The following is a 24464-nucleotide window of genomic DNA, read 5'->3' on the forward strand; positions in this document are numbered from 1 at the left end:
CGGTAATCAACCTAGGTACCTCGGGTTGCCATTTCATACTTACGGTCATGAAAGGACAATATCCAGTATTTGTATTACCAACCTGTGGCAGCGATTTTCCTCCTGGACAGTGAAACAGCTCGACGTCATGGAGGCTGTGATTGGCTGAGGACGCATCAGGCTAGAGTAGCACGTGCATGCGTTGGACTTCCTGATAACAGCTTCATGAAACTAGCAGGAAGGCTAGACTGTGCGGGCCAGCCACCAGATCTCAAGCGTTGATTCAATTGTTTAAAATCCTTTCATCAGGCCTTACGACGGTTTTCTGTTCCCCTCTGCTTTGTTCTTTGACAGCACATTCATGCGCTTTATGTCTTGTGCTGTTTGTTGAGACGCTTCTTCCGAATTACTCCCAACAAGCCCTTACACTCTGACCAAGTATAGCATTGCAACCGTCGTCACATCAATTTAGCCGAAATCAGCACATCAATTCGTCATGCGTTTTGGCAAGACGCTGAAAAACTCGATTTACGCCCCGTGGAGCGGGAAGTACATCGACTATCACAAATTGAAGGTTCTCTTGAAAGAACATGATGTCACCGAAGACGCAAGTGACTCGGAAGAGTCTCCGTGGACAGAACAGGACGAGGAAGCCTTCGTCCAGGAACTGATCAATGTGCAGCTTGACAAGGTCAATGCTTTCCAGGTTGAGACATCTCAGCAGCTGAAAGAGCGTACGTCTGCCTGTGAGAGCAGATTACTGCCATTGGCACCCAATGCGGACCAGGAGACGGCCACCGTGGACGAGAAGGAGAGGAAGACTATTGCTACTGAAGTTCTTCAAGAATTGGACCAGATTGCCAAAGAAGTCAGCGAGCTCCAGAAGTACAGTCGCATCAATTTCACTGGGTTTCTCAAAGCTGCCAAGAAGCATGACCGCAAGCGCGGTGCACGATACAGGGTACGGCCGCTGCTGCAAGTACGTTTATCGCAGCTCCCTTTCAACAGCGAGGACTATTCGCCTCTGGTTCATAGGATATCGGTGATGTATTCCTTTGTGCGCCAGATCCTGAGTGAGGGTGCTGTCGAACCTACGGATGCCGGCGAGCCTCGTTTTGGCCAGGATGCGTACTCATCATACAAATTCTGGGTCCACGAGGACAACATCCTGGAGGTCAAAACTCACATTCTTCGCCGATTGCCTGTGCTCATTTACAACCCGAAGTCCTCGAGAGATTTTGAGACGCTTCCCGAGGACCCCACAATTACCTCTTTGTACTTCGACAACCCGCAGTTCGACCTCTACAATCAGAAAGTAGCCAAAGCCCCTGAGGCCGGGTCTCTCAGACTTCGGTGGACCGGGAATCTCAAGGACACGCCCGCCATTTTTTTGGAGAAGAAGATTGTGACCAGCGATGACTATAGCAAAGAGGTGAAAGTGCAGCTTAAGGAGAAGCATGTGCAGGAGTTCCTCGAGGGCAAATATACGTTCGAGAAACAGCTGCATCGAATGGAAGGTATGAATAATGGCGAATCAGCGGAGGCGGAGTCACTCAAAAAGGATGTTGAGGAGCTGCAGTCATTCATCAAGGAGAACAACCTACAGCCCATGCTTCGGGCCAATTACACTCGCACTGCGTTCCAAATTCCTGGTGACGATCGCATTCGAATTTCCCTCGACACCAACCTTGCACTCATTAGGGAAGATTCGCTGGACGAAGAACGCCCGTGTCGTGACCCGACCGATTGGCATCGGAGGGATATTGACGATAGCGGAATGCAATACCCCTTCAACGGCATCAGAACCGGCGAGGTCAATCGATTCCCACACGCTTTGCTGGAGATCAAACTGAGGGGCAGCGCACATCATATCGAGTGGGTCAACGATCTCATGGTCTCCCATCTTGTCAAGGAGGCGCCGCGCTTCTCGAAATTCGTCCACGGTGTCGCTCAGCTATTTGAGGACCATGTCAATAGCTTCCCCTTCTGGTTGAGCGAACTGGAGAATGACATCCGACGCGATCCCGAAATAGCATTTCAAGAAGAACAGGAACGGCTTGCAAAGCGTGCCGAGGATGATATGGTCGTCGGAAGCTTCCTGGGCAACCGAGCAAGTCCTACCGTGCGCCCACTGGTTGGATCCCCGGTTACCATGTTCTCAGACCTGGGCTCTCCCGCGCGGACAAGACAGCCGTCGCAGGCTGTATCGCGGCCGAGCAGGCCTACAATACCTGAAGGAGAAGGCCGCACATTGCCCGGGGTGACTGCTCAACAAGAAACGCAGCCAATAACGTCGTCCCGCTTGGCCGCACTTTTCCCGTCTTTCCCCATCTCGCGATCCAGCCGCACTCATCGACAGTCGGTTGTTCTGCCGCCTGGCGTGAGTGAACCCGTCACCTGGATCAAGGATTCAGGCCCTGTCCGTGTAGAGAGCAAGGTGTGGCTTGCCAACCAGCGAACCTTTATCAAGTGGCTGCACGTCAGCATCCTGCTTTCTTCTCTGTCTCTCGGTTTGTATAATGCTGCGGGCAAACACAACGATATTGCTCGCGCCTTGTCCATTGTCTACACCTTTTTCGCCGTGTTTGCCGCCGCTTGGGGATGGTACATGTATGAAAAGCGATCCCGGCTCATCCGGCAGCGGAGCGGACGTGATCTGGACAACACATTTGGCCCCATCGTCGTGTGTATTGGACTGGCGGTTGCCCTGGTGCTGAATTTCGCCTTCAAGGTAAGTCTGATCGGTTCGGAGGTTTTGAGTACGGAAACTGACTCGAAGCAGTACTCGGCTACTATGAAGAGGATCAGGGAGCAGCAGCCCGATGTTGACACACCCTCTATGTTCAATGGTTCATTTAGTCCAGTGGAACATCCGGACACCTGGCAGTTGGTTAACCAGGGTGGACAAGGACTGTAAATGCTCGTCTTTGCAATGCTTGACGCTAGTATGACTATGTGATAACCTGTATTGAGTCGCTGTACGTCCAAAAGTAACTGATACGATACATATATATGCCCGGTCCATATGCGTATGGTTGTCAATGATTGCGATTATCAAATACCTATACTTCTGCCTTTGGCACCTCCAGTGATTGTAACGCTGATAATGGTTGTAAGCTAATATTTACAAGAAGGGTATAGCATACATGCAAGGTCATATGGCTACACTCTGATATTTTCCTCACTATGTTGCTGAATACTCTGCATAAGTTTCTCTAATGTCCGGGCTTCATCGCGTGTCCTTTTCTTAGGCTCACTTTGCTCACTTATCCATTGCAGTCGCTCTCTCAGGCCTCCCAGCGATCTAGTGAGAACATGGTATTTCCCTTCCATAGATTAGAATCTGGGTATTTCATAGATTCTAGCCCAGAGAGGTCCTTGCTGTCTACGAATCAAAAGATAATGTGCCCAGCAATTTGCATGAAAGGCATTAGTGCATGCATATTAGTCTAATGTCCAAGTTAATCATCAGTGCAATATAGTGAAATATAGGAATCTTGTTCAACTCATGTTCAATGATGAATATATTAGGCATGGTCCATTAATACCAGGGAGTTGATGCTGGTATATGATTCCATGGATCCACTGTCTGTCTACTGCAGAGTCATAGCCTGCAAGATGCATCCATCTGAGTCACCGTGACAGGCTTAGCAGCAGCCGTGGGCTGAGCCGTGGCTTAAGCATTTTTACATGGGTTCTCGACAGGTATCCACCGTTCAAGCTCCTGAGGCAACTATGCCCAGAACCCTCCGTTTCCATGTGGCCGCTGAGAGTGAACTGGCCGCTCATCAGCTGTAGTGAACCCCATCGTCATCTGAAGCCAGAAGTAGAAAACCACGCGGGGACTCCACCCCAGTTATGCCACCAGCGAACCGATGCAGGATATATTGCATGAAGGCATACATGATCACCTGCCCGTAGATTGCCCGGCCAATGCACTGGAACAAAGTTGGGGGAAGAGGCTGAGATTTGTGTTATGGTAGAACGACGATGTATGGTTGTATGATAATATCTTCGCCGATCTCTCTAACTTCCTATGTACAGTGTAGATGATGTACCCTTGTACCATGTGGTTAGTACAATGGTACTACAGTCTGAGCAGTAGAAGAGAGAATACGCTTGGCACGCTCGCAAGCACGCGCGTTTGTGGTGAGATCCTTGAGTTTGAAGTTAGCATGATGTCTTCTGGATGTGGCTTTTTGATTTTTTGTGCTGGTTGAAGTTTGAAAGGAAATGAAACAAAATGTTACAAGCAGCGCAATGAAAATTGTCGTCGCCCATTTCCATCTTCTTGAGACGACGTTTGGTCTTCTCTTTGTTGTAAGCGAGGAATCTTGGCCAGCTGTTCTGGCATATAATCTTCACTAGCCAGGAAGCCTTCTATGAGAGGGTTGTGAGAACATAATGTCCTCCGTTCAAAAGAGGACCATGTCCATAAACCTTCAGGAAAGCCATGGGTCTTCTCCGACTTCGAATGCATCGGCCAGAACATACAGCTGAGTCAAGTGGTGGTTAGATCCTTAGGTTCGAAGTTAGCAAGATGTCTTCTGGATGTGGCTCTTGCATTTTTTGTGCTGGTTAAAATTTGAAAGAAAACGAAAAGAAATATCACAAGGTGCACAATGGTAGTCATCATCTCCCATTTCTGTCTTCTTCTTATGTCGTTTCGAGTTATTGTGAATCCTGAGGGACGCCGCGTCTCGGCACGACACGTCACACACATCGCAGTGGTACTTTTTGCAGCAACAGCTGCCTTCTGTCTGGCTTTTATATGAGGTCTCTGCTTGCCATTGTTCTTCTCTTTGTTGTAAGCGGGGAATCTTGGCCAGCTGTTCTGGCGTATGATCTTCACTAGCCGTGAAGCCTCCTTATTACTACCTCCTGGAGGGCTTCATGACATCTGTACAATGCGCTCCCGAGGACTTCAGGAAGGTGTTGTGTGAACACAATGCCCTCCATTCAAAAGAGGACCATGGCCATAAACCTTCGGAAAGCCATAGACTTCTGCTGCGGCCGCATGGGCCAGAACATACAGCTGAGACAAGCCTCAACGATGAATGAGCGACCGGAATGTCGGTATCTCCTGGGGAGTGGGAATTGCCATACAACAAAGCATAGCTTTATGAACAATCTTGTAACCGTCGTTCTTCGCCTGCTGTACATGTCGAGGGACCAGTACTCTGCTGAGATGTGCGCGGCCCACGGTACATAGCCGTCGAGGATCCGATGTAGATGAGGGACTCATGGCCAGCCTTCTGAAGTATAAGGACATATACACCCCACACATTTTTAGGAACACCACAAGAAAGATGCAAAAACCACCGAAGAGGTGGAGGAGTCGCGGCAAGGAGGACTTGTTCCAATCCACCACAGAAAGTAAGTTGGGCGAGACTGAACAGCTCTGCAAGCTTTTACTCAGTGGACACAATGGCACGGAAACGTGGGTTGATCCAAGCAGTGGTTTGTTAATGAGAGACCAGCATATAGCAAGGATAAGAGCATGGATGTCGGTAGCATCTTGGTAAGACATCTTGTTGCCATATCAGAAGAAGAAGAAGAAGAAGACCAGAAATGGAGAGAAGCATCTCTATATATACAGGTGTACCAAAGCTCAGCCAGTGAATGTAGATGAGTATGATTCTTTGATGAATTGTGAATATCCATAAAGGATCAACCCATAACCATAGAGGGTCTGTGAATAAAGCCCTAAGCAAATAAACTCGCCAAAGTACCAAGACAGCCAGCTTATATGAGCGCCATTCACCAACAAACTCCTGCCGCCAACGGCCAGTCTGAAATACAGGTAACATGCGTGATCTAGGAAAGGGACCAGAGTGAAAGGGCAACAAGGGGCCAGAATGGACAACATCGAAGATACCACCACTGTCATTGAACGTCAGGAGGTTAGATATGCTCTCCCTCAGCTTTCTTATTATTAAGTCTTGTGGTAATGCTCGGGAAGGACTGTCTCGGCCTTATATTTATCTTAGCCATCAACCTAGACGGGCCCTGTCTGCGTAGCATTAGACTATTGGAATGGGTCATCGCCCGCCAGATATAGCTCGTGGGCGATCAATACTACAGGGTGGCTTCGCCGCATCAGCCGTAAGTTAAGCTTATAGGCGAGAGAGCCGATGCGCCATACAACAGTAAAGGAGCCAGCAACTTGATCATTGTACTTAGGGGAAAGCATTGCGGGGGGTGGTGTAGCTTTTATGCAGGCGGAGTAGTACTTGGGTTTGTCTCTTGAAGAAGTTATAGTTCCCCGAAATGCTTTCTCGGCTGATGATGTCACAGCGGAGATCAGCAATGTCAAGCAGTAGAAGTGACCGACAAGACTGCAAGGGCTACAGCTTATCAAGTGAATATGCTCCCCAGATAGGAGACTTGCTCGCGATCAACAGCATAACCAAATACTTGTAAATCAATCAAATTGGATTAGTATGACCCGCGAGCACGCAGAGAAGCTGCTGACAAATCATCATCAAAGCAAAGCCAAATAAATATCTACCTCAGTTACGGAGTACCAGAATAAATATAAATCTGTAATCCAGAGGACGCAGCTCTCTTTCATTTTGGACCACTGCCATTGACCCTCGACTTCGAACAAACATCATGACCAACATCAACATCCAAATCATCTCCGACACCGTCTGTCCGGTACGTACCCAGTATACCCCACCACCGCCTCATGTCCCCTAGACCTCTAAGTCTAACCCCATGTAAGTGGTGCTACGTCGGCTTCCGCCGTCTCTCACGGGCCATCACAGCCCACAAAGCCACATACCCGTCTGACACCTTCACCCTCGCCTGGCACGCCTTCTATCTGAACCCGGCCTCCCCGGGGTATCCCGGCGTGGACAAGCGCGAGTACTACGCCTCCAAGTTCGGCGAGGGCCGAGTCGCCGCTATTTTCTCGCGCCTCGCGGCCGTGGGCGAGACCGACGGCATCGCGTTCAAGTTTGGAGGCAGGACGGGGAATACCCGTGATTCGCACCGGGTGCTTTGGTATGCGGGCTTGAAGGAGAAGGAGGCCGGGGCTCGAGGAGGTGCGGCGGCGACTAACGGGAATGCGAGCGAGGAGAAGGCGGGTGGGCTGCAGACGAGGGTCGCTGAGCAGTTCTTCCGCGCCTACTTTGAGGAGGAGAAGAATATCACAGACCGAAAGGTGTTGGTTGATGCCGCGGCAGCGGCGGGATTGGACCGCGGGGAGGTTGAAAAATTCCTGGAGTCTGGCGATGAAGGAGGAAAGGAAGTTGACCTCGAGGCGGAACGAGCGCGACATCGCTTGGTCACTGGTGTCCCGTATTTCACCGTGCAAGGGCAATATGCCATCGAGGGCGCCGATGAGCCGGAGACCTTCCTGGAGGTTTTTGAGAAAGTGAAGCAAATCTCTTAAGCTAGGAAGTCTCTAGAATGCTTATTGAACATATGTAATGTTGCAGAGTATGCGTAAACTGAAGCCACGTTAGAGAGCCAGGTTAAATCACATCACATATCATAAGAGCTAGGCTAGAAGCCAGTGGACTGGAAGGACCACACTTGTAGCAAACATCAGTTCGGGTTGAGCTCTGATGGCATAAGGTACAAGTCCATCTCAACGCCATACCATGCGAGCACACAAGGACATCGGTTGATTGGAGATAAAAACAACTCATCACAGAGACTCCCGCTATCCATGACACACCTAAACAAGGAAACCACAAGGCATCTTTCAATGATAATACAGAGTCGATGAAAAAAAAGACAGGAAAAGGTCACACCACAAAATCATGACATTGGCAACCGCAAAGTCCGAATCATAGCAAGGAGGGGTCATAAATCAAGCACAAAAGACTGATCAATATGAAAAGCCCAAGGCGAGGATAGCAAGCCGACGGCTCCATCAGCCGAATCAATAAGTGGGGGCCTGGCTCAGTTCAAAACCAGGAATATGATCAAACCAATCGGTATCAGGATTGTAGCGATAGGCCTTAAAGTCCACGCCGTAAGGCTTGGGTTCGAGCATGTACAGCATTCCTAGAGGCACGTCCAGGTCGGCAACTTCATCCCGCTTCAGTCCTCGGAAGTAAGCGAGCAGAACACGCGCCACCGAGCGATGGGTGACAATCAAGACGTGGTCTGTCATCCGCTCTACCTCGATGATCACAGCGCGAAGGCGGTTAATGACATCCAGATACCCTTCGCCTCCGGGGCCGGGATAACGATAGAACAGCTTGTTCTTCTTGCGGATCGCGTACTCTTCGGGATACTTTTTGCGAATCTCGTCATATGTCATGCCCTCCATCTCTCCAGCATACAGCTCATCCAACATTTTCATCTGTTTGACATCGTACTCATCTTCGTTGAATCCTTCGACCGTCTGGACCGAGCGCCGCATCATTGACGACCAGACGCAGAAGTTACGCGGCCGATCTCTTGGGATGTAGGAAGGGTTGGGAGGCGTACTGTCACCTGGACGTGGGGGAAAGTGCCGCAGCATATTCTTCTGCTGCTGTAATTGTTCCCATTGACGCCGTTGATAATCGATGAAACGAGTCAAAGCTTTGGCATAACGGCGCCCATTTTCGCTAATTTCGGAATCGCCTCCGATCCGGCCCAGCTGGTTGTCCTTACTCTCACCGTGACGTGTGATCCAGATCTGGCGCGGTGAGAGGTTGAAATTCAAAAGATAATAGACGACCTGTGAGGAAAGAAAGCCATGGGTTTGATGAGAGACGATTTTGCGTCCCACATCGATCATTTGAATATACGCCATGTTGTGCTTTTCTTCATACTCTCCAAGCGGGACGTAGGACTTTTCGTAGAGGGCTACACGCTTCTTGAAATCCTCCAGCGACTTCACGGGATCTTGACCTTTGTAGTCCGGGCCCGAGAGCTTGAGACGCATGTTGGCTTCCAGCAGCTCGGGATCCACACAGCTGCTCTCTAGGAACAAGACACCAAGCTCAGGGCCGGCGATTTGGCGAATGTGGTCCACGATCAATTTGCGGCGCTCGAGGGTACTGTTAGTGGCATCGAGGATACCAACACTGCCACCCTGCACCAGGATATAGTCCAAGAGCTCATCCAGGGTATCCAGGGCGACCTGTTCGCGCAGCTTGACAGCACGCTGATTCTGTGGGTCAAAGAACGATGCCGATTGATCGATCGTCTCCGGCGATGCTTCCCTGCCAGCCTGCTGGTTGTCCGGTCCCGCATCGATAGAATTCATGATCGTGCTACCCTCCTGTTGCATAGATGGATCTTGTTCTTGCCCATTGACAAGGATCTTAGCGGGAACAACCGGTGGTGGGAGGCCGCTGATTTCCGGGGGCGAGGTAGCAGCCTCGGGAGGCGAGGTTTCAGTCTTAGAGGGCTGTGTGTTCATCGTGCCMACGCTGACGCTGAGACGTCGCACAGAATCCACGAGATCCTTGTGCACAGACGCACGCTTGTCACGAGGGCCCATGGCTTTGGCCGGAGAAGGAGACTTGCCAGCCGCGACACGACGACGTTCTCCAACATTGAAGATCTGTGTATCATGCTGCAGCCAGTTCAAGTAGCGAGACAGCTTCTTGGTAACATAGCTCTTGCCTCGAGCAGGAAGGCCGACCATGACAATCACCAGCTTGGAGCCGAGATCTCTCTGAGCGATACGTCCATCGGGAGACACCTTGGACTTAGTAAGACCTGGGATATCGAGAGTGGTGGCACGGACCCGACTCGGGGTCGACACCTGGCTAACGCCATTGCTACATTCAGCATTATTGTCAGTACGAACGTTCTCACAGACTCGATCCAGACGGAGAAAACAGATTGAAGAACTATGCTATGATCCGAGACAAATAAAAAGCAAATGACCAGACAGTCTTAGGACGACATGAGGCAATGAAACATAGTTCGGCTATACAAGCAAGGTATGTTCGGGGGGATGATAGACCTGCCACGAGAACTGCCGATCAGGCACCCAAACAAAGTTGCTTTTGGGCTGCAATCTGCACGATCTAGAATTCGAAATAACCCGAGGTCCAGAACAAGAAGAGAAACGCCATCAAATCATAGGGAATCATTGGAGGAAAAGAAAAGAGAAACATACATCTGTGGAGACGGAGGTGCGGTAGAAATCGGAGTGTCTGTTAGGGCGAACCCGACACCGTCCTTAGACACATGCGATCCCTTGTGGGCATCGGAATGCAGTTCGTTCCCTAGCGCTCGTCCGACTAGAGTCTTCGGCGGCATAAGACTGGCGTCTTTCCCCGTCCCGAGCTTATTAGAACCTGCATGATAGTTTCCACTTGATGTGACACCGTTTCGCTGATGTTCAGGCGATGAGGCCGACGTCATGATCGCGGAACGCGCAATGTCTGAATGTTGCTGTGCCATCCCCGCAGTACAGCAGGGATGCAAAGGGGAGGGGAAGAGAGGAAACTTAAATAAGACGAAGATGAGGTTTCAGGATTGTGGCTAACAAATGAGGATTTCTTATCTTGCGAGAAATGTGAGAAGAAGCTTGGAATGCCCCCAGATCGATCAGGCCTGAGTCAGAGGAAGTTGAGGCGAGGGGGTGCAACGAGAGAGGGAAAAACAAGTGGTGGGTGGGCGGGAAGCAGCAATAATACCAGGTAAGGTAACGAGTCAAGCAACGGCAAACAGAACGACACGACTATTGACGAACCGATTTTACTGCTGAGAGAAAGAGAATGAATTCTGGGACAAGAAGTTTAAGGATAGTGAAGAACAGTCACTTCACCGAATTGTACAGAGTGTGCACCGTCCAGATTTAACCTGCAGCTGAAAGGGCAATTCCCCATTCAAAGATAGATAATCCGTGGATGGCCAGGAATCTCTGGTTGATTGGATGCGGGTGCGCCGGCAAGCCAGTGTCGCAAGGCAAGGACAGGACAGGGCAGAACGTGATCAAACTATGGATCAGAATGGCAGTTTCGAGAAGCAAGAAAATAGTGGTCGGATGTTTTCTCTCTATCACAGCGACCGGGAAAAGTTATATTGTCGTCTATTCTTTTCCCCGATGAAGTCACTTCGGGGGTCTTGACAGTGGATCTTCGGAAGGCTGATCACCGCCGCGATGTATCAATGATGTCAATTAATGTCTACTCTACTCAAATCAGCTACTTGTTTATTGATTGCAAAGCTGTGAGAACTGAATATAAGTAGTCATCAACAGCGTAGAGGAAAGCATTCATTCTCAATCGTGGTGGCTGTCGTGTTGTGACGCTCTATCTACCCATGTGCATAATCGGCCATAACAAAAGCGGGAAAGGCTTGGCTTGAACTTGCGATGGATGTACAGGCAGGTTCAGAATGCTTGGCTAGGTAAGGATGCGAAGGGAAGAGGCTGATCCTGTACGGAGTGCATGATCCAGGGATAGGCTTCAATGACAATTTCGAGCAATTTCGATGGCTCTTATCCTAACAAGCAGGAAAAATCGCCGCGGACTTTCGCGTGTACGCCCGCAATTGCATGACCAAATTGACATCCGTCTTTCACCATCGAAATTCGTATTCAAGCTTCCGACCGATGATAATCTACGATGACTTATGGCCAGTGTGTAAAGTTACTCGAGGAGCAATGTCAGATCATCGCAGTCGTGATTGGTACTGATCTGATTGTCAGCTCGCCGCACCCTCCCGATGAAGCAGCGCCTAGCTTGTTATCTAACGGGGAACGGACTATCAAAGTTCGAGCTCGAAAGGTCTAGATGACTGCCTTAATGCAGCCCCATCAGGAATCCAGGCCATTCAGCATTTCGAAATCGCCCCATTGCCGACCCATTGGTTTAGGTTGCATGCCTCCCTTGCTCCTCACTCAGATTCCGTCCACCACTCAGCATTGCAGCTCAGCGAGGGTTACCAGGAGCACCAAGCAGCTTGGCCAGTTGCCAGTTCTCGTAGTATCTTGCCCCTCTTAACTTTCAGAGGCTGAAGGTGGGTCCAGGTAGCCTCGCTCAGAACGACCATGCTTGTGCATCCTTCCGTGTTGCGCAGGGATGACAGCGCGCCTACTTGTATCACACTAAGTGTTTGAGTCCGCCGTGATGCATGTACTTCTGGGCTTTTGTCCCGTTGGACATCTTCTTGGCAGCCTTGGCTGTTCCAAGTGGCATCACTGGATCAACTTGGAAGTCCATTGTCTCCATTGTCTCTGTGATCGCCCCGTCGCTTTACCTTCCACTCCGATCGTATAAATTGCGAGAAAAGCACCGGCCGAGGGTGAAGCGAGCAGTCGCATTCTGCGGAATTCTTGGCGCTTGGCAGTCACGCAGGGGGCTCCCAAGTTGCCGACGCACGTCGTTCTTCAGATAGGTGGACTGATGGAGATTAGGTTACGCGACGCCCCTTACTGTCCGCTGCCCTGGACTTATCGGCCCAGCCGCACGGTCAGCGCGATGAGGGTCGCATACGCAGCCACACTCAGGGCTGTAAGGACCAGTACTGCATTCCCACTCGTCTTGAATTTGTGGCGATGGACACCGTCATCTCCGACCTCCGAAAAGAACTGACGGTTTCCCTGCTGTCGACGGAAGAGACCGATGATGAGTACGCCCGTTCCGTAGATGGCAAAGAGAGCTCCGGTGCTATAGAATTCGCTGGTGAAGATCTTGAGGACAACGAGGGCAAATGAGAATTGTGACAGTGCTGTCCGGACATAGGCGCCTTCAAAAGTCCGTTGCGCGGCTCGTACTTCGACAATCTCATCCGATGTTAGAGCGACCGTCCGCGCACGGTGCATCCGGAGACGATAGCGGTCAGCTGCGCGACGCTGGTACACGTCAGAATCATACCACAAGAAAACGCCGTGATACAAAGTCAAACGACGCTTATGGACACGACCAAAATAAGTGAAGAAAATTGTATGCTGATTTCCAGGGATGCTCAAGACGTACCTCGAACATAGCGACGTGTCAGGCAGGGTTGGATTGTATGATCCCGCTAATTTAAGTGACACAAGGACGGCAGACCGTAGAGCGACAAACCGCAACAGAGTTGATAATAGCTGGGCTATTCAGACTGCCCAATCCTATTATCGAGCTCTTTGCCTTCTTCTAAGGATACCCGATACTCCAATTTTAGCTGGAAGTTGAGTCCCGAGTGTAGGTTGATATGAACTCCAGAAGTTTCCGTGAGGAGAAAACGTCACTTTTGGAGCTCACGTGGATCCTTCAAAGACGGCCCCATATGGAAGATTATCATCTTCCCTGTCAATTGCTTGCTCAACACGAGATATCCTTGCCATCCGAATTCAGTGATGGAATGTGGTCTTATCTTCTAACTCTTCGAATCTGAGCAGGTATCTTCTTCCACCGTGCTACCCTGAAATCTCCTATGATGCTATCATTATTATTTGTTTAAGTTCCAACATAGTCCTCATCTCATTTTCCCACCAATAATCCAAGAGCGTTCTCTAAGCGGCCAACAAACAAGACAAACACGAACCCCAGCATCGGCTTTCGACTTTGCCCAATACAGTAATGTTCAATCGCCGGTTCTCCCCATTATTCTTCTTCAGCAGTCAAAAGGCTTGTGCTCTTTTCAATGGAATTGATGGAGCTACCCCCACGTCGGCCGCTTGTCCGAACGACTGAACGGGAACCCCGTCAATTCGATCATGGTGCCTTTGATAACTTGAACCATCGGACAACAAATGTATATCTGCTAAACTAAGTAGCCTGTGGGGTACAATTTCCCCGACTTTTTCATTTCTTCTCTTGTCCTGGCCATTTCTCCTTTGTTCATACTTTTTGATCTTCAAGCACTCGCAGGAGTTGTGATAAGCACTCCGTCAATACTATCAAGATGGGGAAGGTATTTGATGCTGCAGAAGGTACACTACATCTTACACAGCCATCGAGGATTCCTTGTCGATGCTCTGTCAATTGATCAAAATGTCGGCTAACCATATCATCGTAATGCTCAGTCGCGAAACATAATACCCCCGACAGTTGTTGGGTGATTTTGTACGGAAAAGTGTACGATGTATGTCTCCATCAGCATTTATCTCCTAATTGAGATCGGTCCGTCGTGATTCATACTACCTGCAGGTCACAGACTTTCTTTCGGAACATCCTGGTGGTGCCAAGATCATCCTCAAGCTTGCCGGCAAAGATGCTACCGAGGAATACGATCCCATCCATCCTCCAGGCATTCTCGAGGAGAATCTCAAGCCTGAAGCATTGCTAGGAACCGTCAACCCAGATACGCTACCCAAGGTACAGGCAGAGCCTTCCCCAGCGGCATCCGAGGAGAGCAAAGGGCAGGTCCCCATGGAAGCACTCCTCAACATGGACGATATTGAGCAAGTCGCCACAAAGAACGTCAGCAAAAAGGCATGGGCCTACTACTACTCGGCATCCGATGATAAAATCACCAAGCGGTTCAATACCGAAGTGTACAGATCTATCATTTTGCGACCAAGGGTCTTTATCGACTGCACGAAATGCGATTTGAATACCTCTTTTCTTGGACACAAGCTTGGAATGCCAATATATGTGTCGCCTGCTGCTATGGCTCGCCTGGGCCATCCAGCAGGTGAGGCAGGCATTGCAGAGGCGTGTCGCAGCTTCGGGGCTATGCAAATCATCTCCAACAATGCATCCATGACACCAGAGCAGATTGTCAAGGATGCTGCTCCCGATCAGGTCTTTGGATGGCAAATCTATGTTCAGATCGACCGCAAGAAGAGCGAAGCGATGCTGGCACGCATCAATAAGCTGAAGGCAATCAAGTTCATCGTTCTCACCCTTGATGCTCCCGTTCCCGGTAAGCGGGAGGACGACGAGCGAGGCAACAACGTTGCTGCTTCAATGCCCGTTCCCAGCGCTGCGAAAGCGGCAGACAAAGCCGCAGATGGCACTCCGGACGTGAGCCAAGCTGGGGGGGTTGGAAAGCAATTGTTTGCCGGGACAGACCCATCTCTCACGTGGAAGGACACTTTGCCGTGGCTGGCTAAGCACACAGATTTGCCTATTGTTCTCAAGGGTCTCCAAACACATGAGGACGCCTACATCGCGTCGCTTCACACTCCGCAAGTGAGGGGTATCATCCTATCGAATCACGGCGGCCGAGCCCTTGACACCGCTCCTCCTGCGGTCCATACCTTGTTAGAGATCCGAAAATACTGCCCTGAGGTCTTCGACAAGGTCGATGTTTGGGTAGATGGTGGCATTCGACGCGGCACGGATGTAGTGAAAGCGCTCTGTCTAGGTGCCAAAGCTGTAGGAATTGGACGGCCTGCCCTTTGGGGCTTGGGAGCTGGTGGCGTCGATGGTGTTAAGCGCACATTTCAGAGTATGTTTCACCCTCAGGAGTAATCAGAAGTACGTAAACTGACATCTTTTCAGTCCTTGCCGACGAAACCAAGACTTGCATGCGGCTGCTTGGTGTCGAAAGGGTGGAGGATTTAGGACCACAGCACGTAAGTTGACCTTCCCTCAACCTCCAGGTCTGACGTCGGCACCTTGAGGATTTTCTTTCAGCCCGATACTGACCTTGACTAGATCAATACCCGAGTCGTTGAGCAACAGATTTATGATGGGCCTTCTGGCCTCGATTCCATTCGGAATGTTTTCCGTGCAAGGCTCTAGGTTTAGAATATCTTAATGACCTTTTCTTCTCTCAATGATTGCTCGATACTTGTGATCCGCGACCTGTACAAATGCAAACTCAGTCCATCACCCATACGTTTAAAATGCTGCATGCTGAAGAACCGCGACCAAACCTTACTCCGTAGACAAATACGAATATAGGCGCCAATTTATTATGCCAGCCAATCGCTGCCCGTTTCGTCTGTTGTCTACTGGACTCTGCTGATGTATGGTCGGATTTCCGTGATTGCTCTTAATGTAGGTTGTTTGCAGTCGCCAATCGACTTACAGCGATCCCATGTTCTGGACCATGTCAGTGGTGAGGCCTCTGGCTGAAGTCGATCATGCTCATAGGTTTATCTTTCTGGTCGCTCCAGCTCTAAGCCTCAGTGAACAAGCACTTCAGCCAACCGCTCCGAAACCAGTTCCGATCCTTCTGCCAGCCCTTGACCACGAGATCTCTTCCAAGCTTGACCACCTCTTCAACTTGAGCATTGGTTCCCCAACCGGGAACGGTACTGCCCCAGCAGATGAAGTGAGCGCCGATATGGATGGCGATCCGGAAGGCCATATCTTCATCGATCGTGCCGTAACCGTCAAGCAGTCCTTCAATGAGCCAGGCTCCTGCGTCGACGTTCTTGAAATGCTTGAGCTGGTAGAGCTCTGCCACCATTTGGCCCAGATCGAGAGCTCGAGCACCCCAGTGACATAATTCCCAATCCGTCACGACGAGAGGGATATTGTTTTGCTGATCCAATACGGTGCTTGGAATTAGAACACTACTCTCATCAATCCCAGCGAACTCTTCAAGGTAAACAGATCGATCAACTTACTTTCCCGACCAAAAGTCTCCGTGGATCACTCCAAACCCCTTCCCATCTTTTCGGCCCAGCTCCGCCGCTGCCATGTCCCTGACTTCGCGGAAGATATGCTGGCTTTCTTTCAGAATTGCTGGGAACTGATCGACCATCTTAACGAGATTGTCATAGTTGACCGTGAACTTGAGATCGCGCATGAGCTCATTCTTCTCCATCGTCTTAACCAGATCTTTTTGAGACTCCTCTGAGACCCAAGTATGGAAAGAGAGCAGCCACTTTCCCAAAGCACAACCGATAGAAGTGGCCAGTTCGCGAGAGACATTTTGCGTGTTTGTGGGGAGGAGCATGAAAGACTTTAGGTCCAGCGCTCCGGGCAGATCTTCGAGGACCTGTGTGTTGGTGTCATGGTTAAATTGAAACAGGCGAGGGGTCTTGACTGTGCAGCTGGTATTGTTGTCCGTGTCCGTCTCGGTTGTTGCGGGGAAGCCATTCAAGGCGTTCAGGATTATCTCCTCGAACAGCTTTTTGGCTTTTGATCAGCACAACTGCCGTAGCGTACTTGTTCGGAGACTTACGCAGCGATCTGTCGTCAGCTTGAAGTCTCGCTTGGAAGCAACATAGTCCTCTCCGTGTTTAATGATAATCGTTTTCGTCCCATCCTGGAGTGGCCTAGCGAGAATACCTCGATAGACGAAGTTGGCCGTTCCTCCGCTGAGCCGGGTGAGAGAAGAGCACTCATAGGGGGTCTGTGAGAGCTCCTGCAAGACGAGTGTTGAGATATCCTGATCTATGTTCTCAGACATGGCCGTGGTGTATAGATAACCTGGGAGATGTCGAGATATGGATTAATCACTGCTTGCAACTCGGTGAAATTCAATATCCGCCAGTAAATATGATTGTCTCTCTCTCTCTCTATATATATAACTCAATAATATCCACTCAGTACGACCCACGGCGCTTTTGAGCCAACAAAATACCCACAGTCATACGAAGATCTAAGTAGCCCACGGCGGGGACCATTTCGGGAAGTACGTTCGTTCGCCAAGAATACCGACACCTCTTGTTCGCTTTAGAAACGTCCCACAGACACTACAACCTTGGCAGCTGTATGCGAAGGAGAAGAACAAATATGCGAATACAATGTCTCGGATTCCATTCAATCGCTAGTCATATCTGCGTAAGGCATGGACACATTTCAATCATTGCTCTGATAAACAAAGATGCTACCATCTGCCAAGATAGCAGGCCAACAGAGCCAACAAAGTCGACAAGCCAAAGGACTCCAGCTCTGACTCAAGGAAGATACGCATCCGGGTTGATGTACTCATCGAAGATCTTCTCGTACTCTAGGTCTCTTGGGGGTAACTGAACCGGAGCCACAAAGGCCTATTGCAGTCAGCTTCAAGGTTTTAACCCATGGCGAGTTTGGATGGTAGGCTTACCCTGGGCCTGAAGTAGTTCTCTCTCCACGCCTCTTCCTGACGAGCCCTCTCGCGCAGTATCTCCAGGACATCGTCGTTATGCTCAGACGCCGCTACCTGCAAGTACACTTGTTTGTAATCGGTGATCATGTAGCCGGGAACGCAGTTTATCAGCATCTGGAGTATAGTCGGATGGCCGACCCGACAAGCCTGCAGGATCAAACCTCTGTGGTAGCACTTGTTTTTGGCGAGCATGCCAGTGACACCCATCTCCAGCAGAGCGCGCACAATGATGGGGCGCTTGGCACGAATATGCTTGAGGATTTCCACGTATCCGTGCAACTTGACGTTCATGTTCTGAAGAAGGCACTTGGCGATTTCCAACTGTTTCAGATGGTCCGCCCACTCCAACGCAGTGTAGCCATGCTCGTTCTTGAAATTGATGTCGGCTCCCAAGCTCAACACGCGCTTGATTTCGGCCACATCCTTTACAAGTATTGCATAGTGCAGTTTGACGTGGAGGGCACGCCAGTACTTAGGGTCGTCCTGATCGAAACCGATCTCGGGATCTGTTTCGTCTATACACCTGTTAATCTTCCACGGCCAATCTCGCCACAAAGTCTGCCTTGATGTATCCGGAGAACTGGAAAGTCGACTTACAGGTAGCCATGTCAAGGCACTTGGGGCAGGTATCCTGCGTCGTCTTGACTTTTGGGAAGGATCCTGATTCAACAAGGCAGTCGCCTCAACACAAGGTATATCTTTGTCTATCTCATAATATGGGGAGATACCTCTGAAGCTTGCCCGGCTTCAAATGCCCCAGTAAGGGGTCCGGTGAAGCTGCGCAGGAGAGTTGGAAAGCTGATATGGATTTTCACCTGCAGGTCTGGACATCGAACACAGATGAAGCTCGAGAGCAGGATTTTGCAAGGGAAAAGATACATATCGTTTTCGTGTGTGTGAAGGTGTGCTAGTCGTCTCGGCGATGGGCAACGACATACAGATCCTTTAGGGCTCACGTTGGGAGAAACATAAAGAGGCTTACGGACAAGGGCACTACGATCACAACCATTCCCGTAATATGAATTACGATGCTCAACTGGATATATAACAAATCATATTCGTCCACTATACCAGAAGAGATCCCTGCTTATGAGATCCATATCGCTGAGTAGCTTCATTGAGTAGCTGTTATATACGCCCTCTGTAATCCCGGCGAACTAGGACAGCCGATAGAGGTAACCTCAAATGAGGAATACACATAATCCGTCCAATGTCAAAGATATACGATTCTATGTAAAATCAGCAGCATCTAGGCTGCATTTCTGGATTGTTGTTGGATGATGCTCAACAATATATGGTCACGTGATATAATATACACGGCCGTCAGTGGTGCAACCACCCTTTCGGGATGTTGATAGGGAACACTATTTTCGTTGTTCAAGCTGTAGGTGAGCTGTATAGTATGCCATTAGCATGGACTAACTGTCCCTGCATTTTGTGTGTGTTTGGGATCGACTATGCTATTGACAGTTTGCCCGAGGAGGAAAGTAGCAGACTACTCGGTGGTCCATATAGGCCCAGAAGCTGTTTAAGAAGCTTCCCTCAACATCTCACTCTTGAATCAAGGACAGAAGGCTGATACTCCAAGCCGCTTACTTCATGGCTCAGTTTAATACCTTAACGTTGACAGAGACTTCGAGTCATTCAGATATCGAGATGGAAAAAAGAAGAGAGGGGTGAAGAGGAAGTTCTGCCCCCAAAACCTCCACCATCAAGCCGGACACCCCCCCCCTCTCTCGCACTGTCAGGCCCCTCCACCCCCTCACCTCAACCTTCATCGTTTATACCTGTTGAAGGCTTCTCGTTCCACGAAAATTCATGCCATTGTGATTAGTTCTGCATTTATTCTATCCACCACGCCTATCCTGTGGTTCAAGTTCTCGGCTTCAAAGCTGGGGCCCCGGTGTCCCCCGTCGACCTGCAGATCAAGCATTCTCGTCCCTCGATCCTGCTCCATCGTATCTCGAAGCTTTGCTGCACTGCCAACTAGAGTCTATTCAAGCTTACTGCTTTCGAACGAAATATCCTGTCGCTCCTTTTCGACCTTTCCGCAGCCTCTGTACGACGCGATGAACAACAACACCACCCCTTCGCCTAGTCCCGGCCCTGCGGCGAAGACTTCCGCCAGTCTCAAGCCCAATGCCTCGGCAACAGCAGGTACCAAGAGAAAGCGAAGCGCACCGGGGAAGTTTTATGCGGTCAAGGCGGGCTATCAGCCTGGCATCTACTACGAATGGAATGACTGCTTGACTCAAGTGACGGGGTACAAAGGGGCGGTCTGTAAGTGCCGAAAGAATTATCTGCCCTGCTAAGTGCGCAGCTTGAGCTAATATTCATCGTCTCCAATAGTTCAAGCTTTTCCAACCTACGAGGAAGCAAATGCTTTCCTTACAGGGACGCAGCTTCCAGGTGCCCGTGGTGCCACTCCTTCGAGTTCGGAGCCAACAAGGTTCTACGGCATCCAGCGAGGACGTGTCCCCGGTGTATATACAGATTGGGCGAAGGCGCAGGAACAGATCAAAGGGTTTGCACGCCCGCGTTACAAGAAATTCTCCACGCGAGAAGAGGCGGAGGAATTCGTCAGAATGGAACAGGGAGCGGGAGCTACCTTTGCCGGAGGTACTGCTACGTCGCGGACATTGCCCGGACCACCAGGTCTTGTGGATGAGCTACCAAAGGACGAGCAAGGGAACACCTTGGAACCGGGCACTGGTCCATTACCACCAGGTGCGGAGGATGGATTTGATCCCAATGTGCTTTTGGACCCGGCCACAGGAAAGGTTGTTTACAAAACCAAGGAACAGAAATCTGCAACCAAGACGAGGCCGACTGGCCCTCCTGGGATGTTGCGCATCTACACCGACGGCAGTTCGCTGAAGAACGGTAGAGACACGGCAGCGGCAGGCGTCGGAGTCTTCTTTGGGCCCGGAGATACAAGGTTTGTCCTCAGCATTCTCTATAGATTTTGCGCTAAACTGCAATGACCTGGGGATTTCACTGACACGCCCTCTCCCCAGCAGAAACGTCTCGGAGCCATTAAGAGGCAACCGGCAGACTAATCAGCGTGCGGAACTTACTGCAATCCTTCGAGCACTGGACATCGCTCCTCGGCATCGGGACGTCACCATCTTCACAGATAGTCGTTATGCGATAGATTGTGTGACTGTATGGTTCGTCAAGTGGCGAAAGAATAACTGGTTGACTGCCGATCAGAAGCCGGTCGAGAATAAAGATTTGATCGAGTCGATCTTGGTCAAGATCGAGGAACGCAATGAGCTCAAAGTGAAGACCCTGTTTGAATGGGTCAAGGGTCATAACCGCGATCCGGGCAACGAAGCTGCTGACCGTCTTGCAGTTAGTGGTGCTCGAAGGGGGGTTTCGGAGAAAGCAGCAGGTCTGGAAGCAGCAAGCGATATCCCGGATGAGGTTCTTGACGAAGATTTCTAGGCTTGTATACCTGAGAAACATGTTGTGAACACGTCCATGCTCTGGAGTTCGGCTGAGCATATTGGATGAACATTTCGCACAGCAGCGTGATACTCCCACGAAGGGAAGTATGCGACAATGGACTGAGTTAATTGAACATCATATATCCTTTAAGTAGCTGTGTCTATTTATCTCGTTTGTCAGTTATCTTAGGCATGACCAAAAAATCCAACCTCACAGGCTATGAAACCTGAATACTCCCACTATTTCCGAGACCGGTCATTCCTCCACCATGTGATTCGCTCGCCGCCACTTCCACCCCACTTCGAAAGTTTTTCTTGGCGGATGTTTTCTTCTTCGAATCCTTCCCCTCAGTCATAGTCATCTCTACTCTTTTTCCCTGATCCTGCGTGGACTGAAACCTCTACTTTTCGGCTGAGCTTTTATGGTTGCTTGCAACGTCCTCCATCTTTCCTCGTTCAAGCAGGCAGACTTGCGTCCCAGAGTGCCGATACCAGGCCTATCGCCAGCAAACATCTACATGATTGGAAAGAAGATTGCGGGAAAACTCGTTTATATTATTACTATGATTGAATAACACTTGCTGGTAATTCATGAGATTCAACTATCTCTACTATATGTTCTGATTTATTGGAGCATCATTATTGCGATTCTGCATTTGTGGAACAATCCCAGCCCACACTGTGACACCGCTTGGCCGCATTCTGCGCGATAAGCCGGGCTAGCGATTTGTGGTAGATTTGACAGTCAATAGTTAACGCATAGTGTGGAAGCTGCAAGCAAGGGGCTACGAGCATCCATGCCTACTCTCTCGCTGATCAACTTCAACATCGTCTGTGCGACGTTGGGGGGTTTTATCTCCGTCTTCGGATTGGTGTCCTATTTGTTCAAGGAGAGGTTTTATTTGTCTGAAGCATGTTCGTGGAATGCCCTTCCTTCTAAGACAACAAATGCATTGCAATTAGCACACTGTGACTGACGGGCAATACGCAGTAATCTCTCTATTGGCGGGGATCGTCTTCTCTCCCCATGCGGCGAATTTCATAAGGCCCACAGAGTATGCTCTAGGTTCGGAGCAGAACCTAGAGGAAATCACTCTGTATTTCACCAGGCTCGTCCTTGGGGTCCAGCTGGTACTGGCCGGAATTCAACTTCCGAAGCGCTACTTGCAGATAGAATGGAAGAGCCTGTCGCTTCTCCTGGGTCCAGGAATGGCCGCCATGTGGATGTGTAGCAGCTTGGTGATCTGGGCTATGATTCCCAATTTTCAGTTCCTCCACGCGCTCATAGTTGGTGCCTGTATTACTCCAACCGACCCCGTCCTGTCCAACTCCATCGTGAAGGGAAAATTCGCCGACAAAAATGTTCCCCGTCCTCTGCAGAGAATCATCGTTGCCGAGTCGGGAGCAAACGATGGGCTTGGTTACCCATTTCTCTTTTTCGGATTGTACCTCCTGAAATACATTGGAATGGATGGTCAGGGCTATAGTGGAGGTGCTGGCAAGGCAATTGGCCTCTGGTTCTACGAAACATGGGTCTATACAGTAATCTTGAGCGTCGTGTACGGGATCGCCGTCGGCTGGGTTTCCAGGGAGCTGCTTCACTGGGCCGAGGAGAAGCGTTATGTTGATCGCGAAAGTTTTCTCGTCTTTGCCATCTCGCTTGCAGTATGTTTGGCACCGCTGCACCTCGAAGCACCTTCAATTGCTAATCTTGTACAGCTCTTTATTCTCGGGACCTGTGGCATGATTGGGACCGACGATCTTTTAGCTTGCTTCGTTGCCGGAAATGTCTTCACTCAGGAGTAAGTCCCCGTCGACAGATCCAAGCATACTTTATACTCACGCAGTCAGCGATTGGTTCCGCCTAGAAACGATGGATGACTCGCTTCAACCGACTATTGATATGCTTCTTAACTTGGCCGTATTCATCTGGTTTGGCGCTGTTTGTCCATGGTCTTCGTTCCTGAACAACGGCATCATTCCAATCTACCGCCTTATATTCCTGGGCATTCTGATTTTACTTGTTCGCCGGATGCCGATCATTTTCGCTATGCACAAGTACATTCATCAGATCGAGCATCTCTTTCAAGCTGGCTTTGTGGGTTTCTTCGGACCTATCGGGGTTGGAGCCATCTTCTACCTGTCAGTGACCCGTGAATATCTGCGTACAATCACGGTGGACGGCAAAGTCCGTGAGGATGCGCAGAGAGTCTCAGAAGCCGTTGACGTGGTTGTCTGGTTTCTAGTTATATGCAGCATCGTAAGTCTGCACGCCTCACCCGGCGGAATCGTCGCTAACTTGCTGTCAGATCGTTCATGGACTTTCCATTCCACTGGTCAAAGCTGGATATCATCTTCCTCGGACCATCTCCAGCGTTATTAGCAGCAGCAGCCCAACGGACCCTGATCCGGTCCCCATCGCGAATATCAGCCATACCCACAGCACTGCCACCCGGGGCGCGTCTGCGAACCGAGGTCGTAAACGCGGCAATGGGCGCGAACCTCCGGAACCTGCCGTCTTCCAGATTGGTCGATCTGTGATTAGGTCGACGGACTCTACGGAGCAGCCGCAGATCGGGACAGGGAATACCGAAGAACCTTCTAGACCGGTGAACCTCATTATCCATGATCCTGAAACGGGCGTTGTTGCTGCTCCGCCTGTCGAGAGACAATGATCTGAGAAGGATCCATTGCTTCCAGCGATATCAGCCTGGACTCTCGTTCCCCGATGGTGTCTGTTCTTAGACACTTAAAGATGCTTTTGCCAATCTGCATTACATAAATCGGCTCAGCATTTGATAAACTGTTGATAGATGTCGCGCGGTTTTTTTGCGTTTATATTTCTCCGCTTTGGCTCATTTTTGAAGATAAATACCCCGATGCATAGTGGTCAAATTTCGTTGGACGCCTTGTCGATATAGCACAGACGATACATATTACACATCAGGCTCAGCAGATTAGAAGGAAATGTGTTAGATTTTCCTAAAACATGCTTTTGTGATCTTCATAAACTCCCATCCCATCCTTTTTGTCCCGCTTTGACCACCACTCTCTCCATCAAATCATCATCGTCATCGTCGTCAATTGAGACACGCACCGAAAAGCCACCCCTCATGAAAGCAAATGTTCTCATATTTCCATCATGAAAAG

General features: G+C 50.0%; 9 protein-coding genes across 9 annotated transcripts; 5 read left to right on the forward strand and 4 right to left on the reverse strand.

Annotated features, from left to right (window-relative positions):
• Window positions 1-475: 475 nt before the first annotated feature.
• Window positions 476-2896, forward strand: Asppvi_003037 (SPX domain protein; the record flags this gene model as incomplete). The annotated part of the gene is made up of 2 exons (XM_043299009.1): window positions 476-2710; window positions 2762-2896. 2 exons carry the CDS (start codon window positions 476-478, stop codon window positions 2894-2896), a joined length of 2370 nt encoding a protein of 789 aa, XP_043154944.1.
• Window positions 2897-6594: 3698 nt separating this feature from the next.
• On the forward strand, window positions 6595-7378 carry Asppvi_003038 (DsbA family oxidoreductase; the record flags this gene model as incomplete). The annotated part of the gene is made up of 2 exons (XM_043299010.1): window positions 6595-6639; window positions 6707-7378. The coding sequence occupies 2 exons, from the start codon at window positions 6595-6597 to the stop codon at window positions 7376-7378; spliced, it is 717 nt and encodes a 238-aa protein (XP_043154945.1).
• A 495-nt stretch (window positions 7379-7873) lies between these two features.
• Asppvi_003039 (6-phosphofructo-2-kinase PFK26) lies at window positions 7874-10344 on the reverse strand (the record flags this gene model as incomplete). The annotated part of the gene is made up of 2 exons (XM_043299011.1): window positions 7874-9713; window positions 10058-10344. 2 exons carry the CDS (start codon window positions 10342-10344, stop codon window positions 7874-7876), a joined length of 2127 nt encoding a protein of 708 aa, XP_043154946.1.
• Window positions 10345-12340: 1996 nt separating this feature from the next.
• Window positions 12341-12875, reverse strand: Asppvi_003040 (uncharacterized protein; the record flags this gene model as incomplete). Its single annotated transcript, XM_043299012.1, has 2 exons — window positions 12341-12742; window positions 12867-12875. 2 exons carry the CDS (start codon window positions 12873-12875, stop codon window positions 12341-12343), a joined length of 411 nt encoding a protein of 136 aa, XP_043154947.1.
• Window positions 12876-13776: 901 nt separating this feature from the next.
• Window positions 13777-15563, forward strand: Asppvi_003041 (FMN-dependent alpha-hydroxy acid dehydrogenase; the record flags this gene model as incomplete). The annotated part of the gene is made up of 5 exons (XM_043299013.1): window positions 13777-13804; window positions 13898-13956; window positions 14022-15267; window positions 15321-15394; window positions 15477-15563. The coding sequence occupies 5 exons, from the start codon at window positions 13777-13779 to the stop codon at window positions 15561-15563; spliced, it is 1494 nt and encodes a 497-aa protein (XP_043154948.1).
• A 379-nt stretch (window positions 15564-15942) lies between these two features.
• Window positions 15943-17184, reverse strand: Asppvi_003042 (uncharacterized protein; the record flags this gene model as incomplete). Its single annotated transcript, XM_043299014.1, has 3 exons — window positions 15943-16342; window positions 16397-16902; window positions 16957-17184. 3 exons carry the CDS (start codon window positions 17182-17184, stop codon window positions 15943-15945), a joined length of 1134 nt encoding a protein of 377 aa, XP_043154949.1.
• Window positions 17185-17674: 490 nt separating this feature from the next.
• Window positions 17675-18472, reverse strand: Asppvi_003043 (uncharacterized protein; the record flags this gene model as incomplete). The annotated part of the gene is made up of 3 exons (XM_043299015.1): window positions 17675-17767; window positions 17824-18380; window positions 18463-18472. The coding sequence occupies 3 exons, from the start codon at window positions 18470-18472 to the stop codon at window positions 17675-17677; spliced, it is 660 nt and encodes a 219-aa protein (XP_043154950.1).
• Window positions 18473-19934: 1462 nt separating this feature from the next.
• Window positions 19935-21312, forward strand: Asppvi_003044 (RNA-DNA hybrid ribonuclease; the record flags this gene model as incomplete). Its single annotated transcript, XM_043299016.1, has 3 exons — window positions 19935-20145; window positions 20215-20803; window positions 20886-21312. 3 exons carry the CDS (start codon window positions 19935-19937, stop codon window positions 21310-21312), a joined length of 1227 nt encoding a protein of 408 aa, XP_043154951.1.
• A 799-nt stretch (window positions 21313-22111) lies between these two features.
• Window positions 22112-23989, forward strand: Asppvi_003045 (putative Na/H antiporter; the record flags this gene model as incomplete). Its single annotated transcript, XM_043299017.1, has 5 exons — window positions 22112-22229; window positions 22306-22979; window positions 23034-23116; window positions 23166-23574; window positions 23624-23989. The coding sequence occupies 5 exons, from the start codon at window positions 22112-22114 to the stop codon at window positions 23987-23989; spliced, it is 1650 nt and encodes a 549-aa protein (XP_043154952.1).
• Window positions 23990-24464: the final 475 nt, after the last annotated feature.

Source organism: Aspergillus pseudoviridinutans (assembly GCF_018340605.1).
Source record: "Aspergillus pseudoviridinutans IFM 55266 DNA, scaffold_2, whole genome shotgun sequence".
Classification (NCBI taxonomy): domain Eukaryota; kingdom Fungi; phylum Ascomycota; class Eurotiomycetes; order Eurotiales; family Aspergillaceae; genus Aspergillus; species Aspergillus pseudoviridinutans.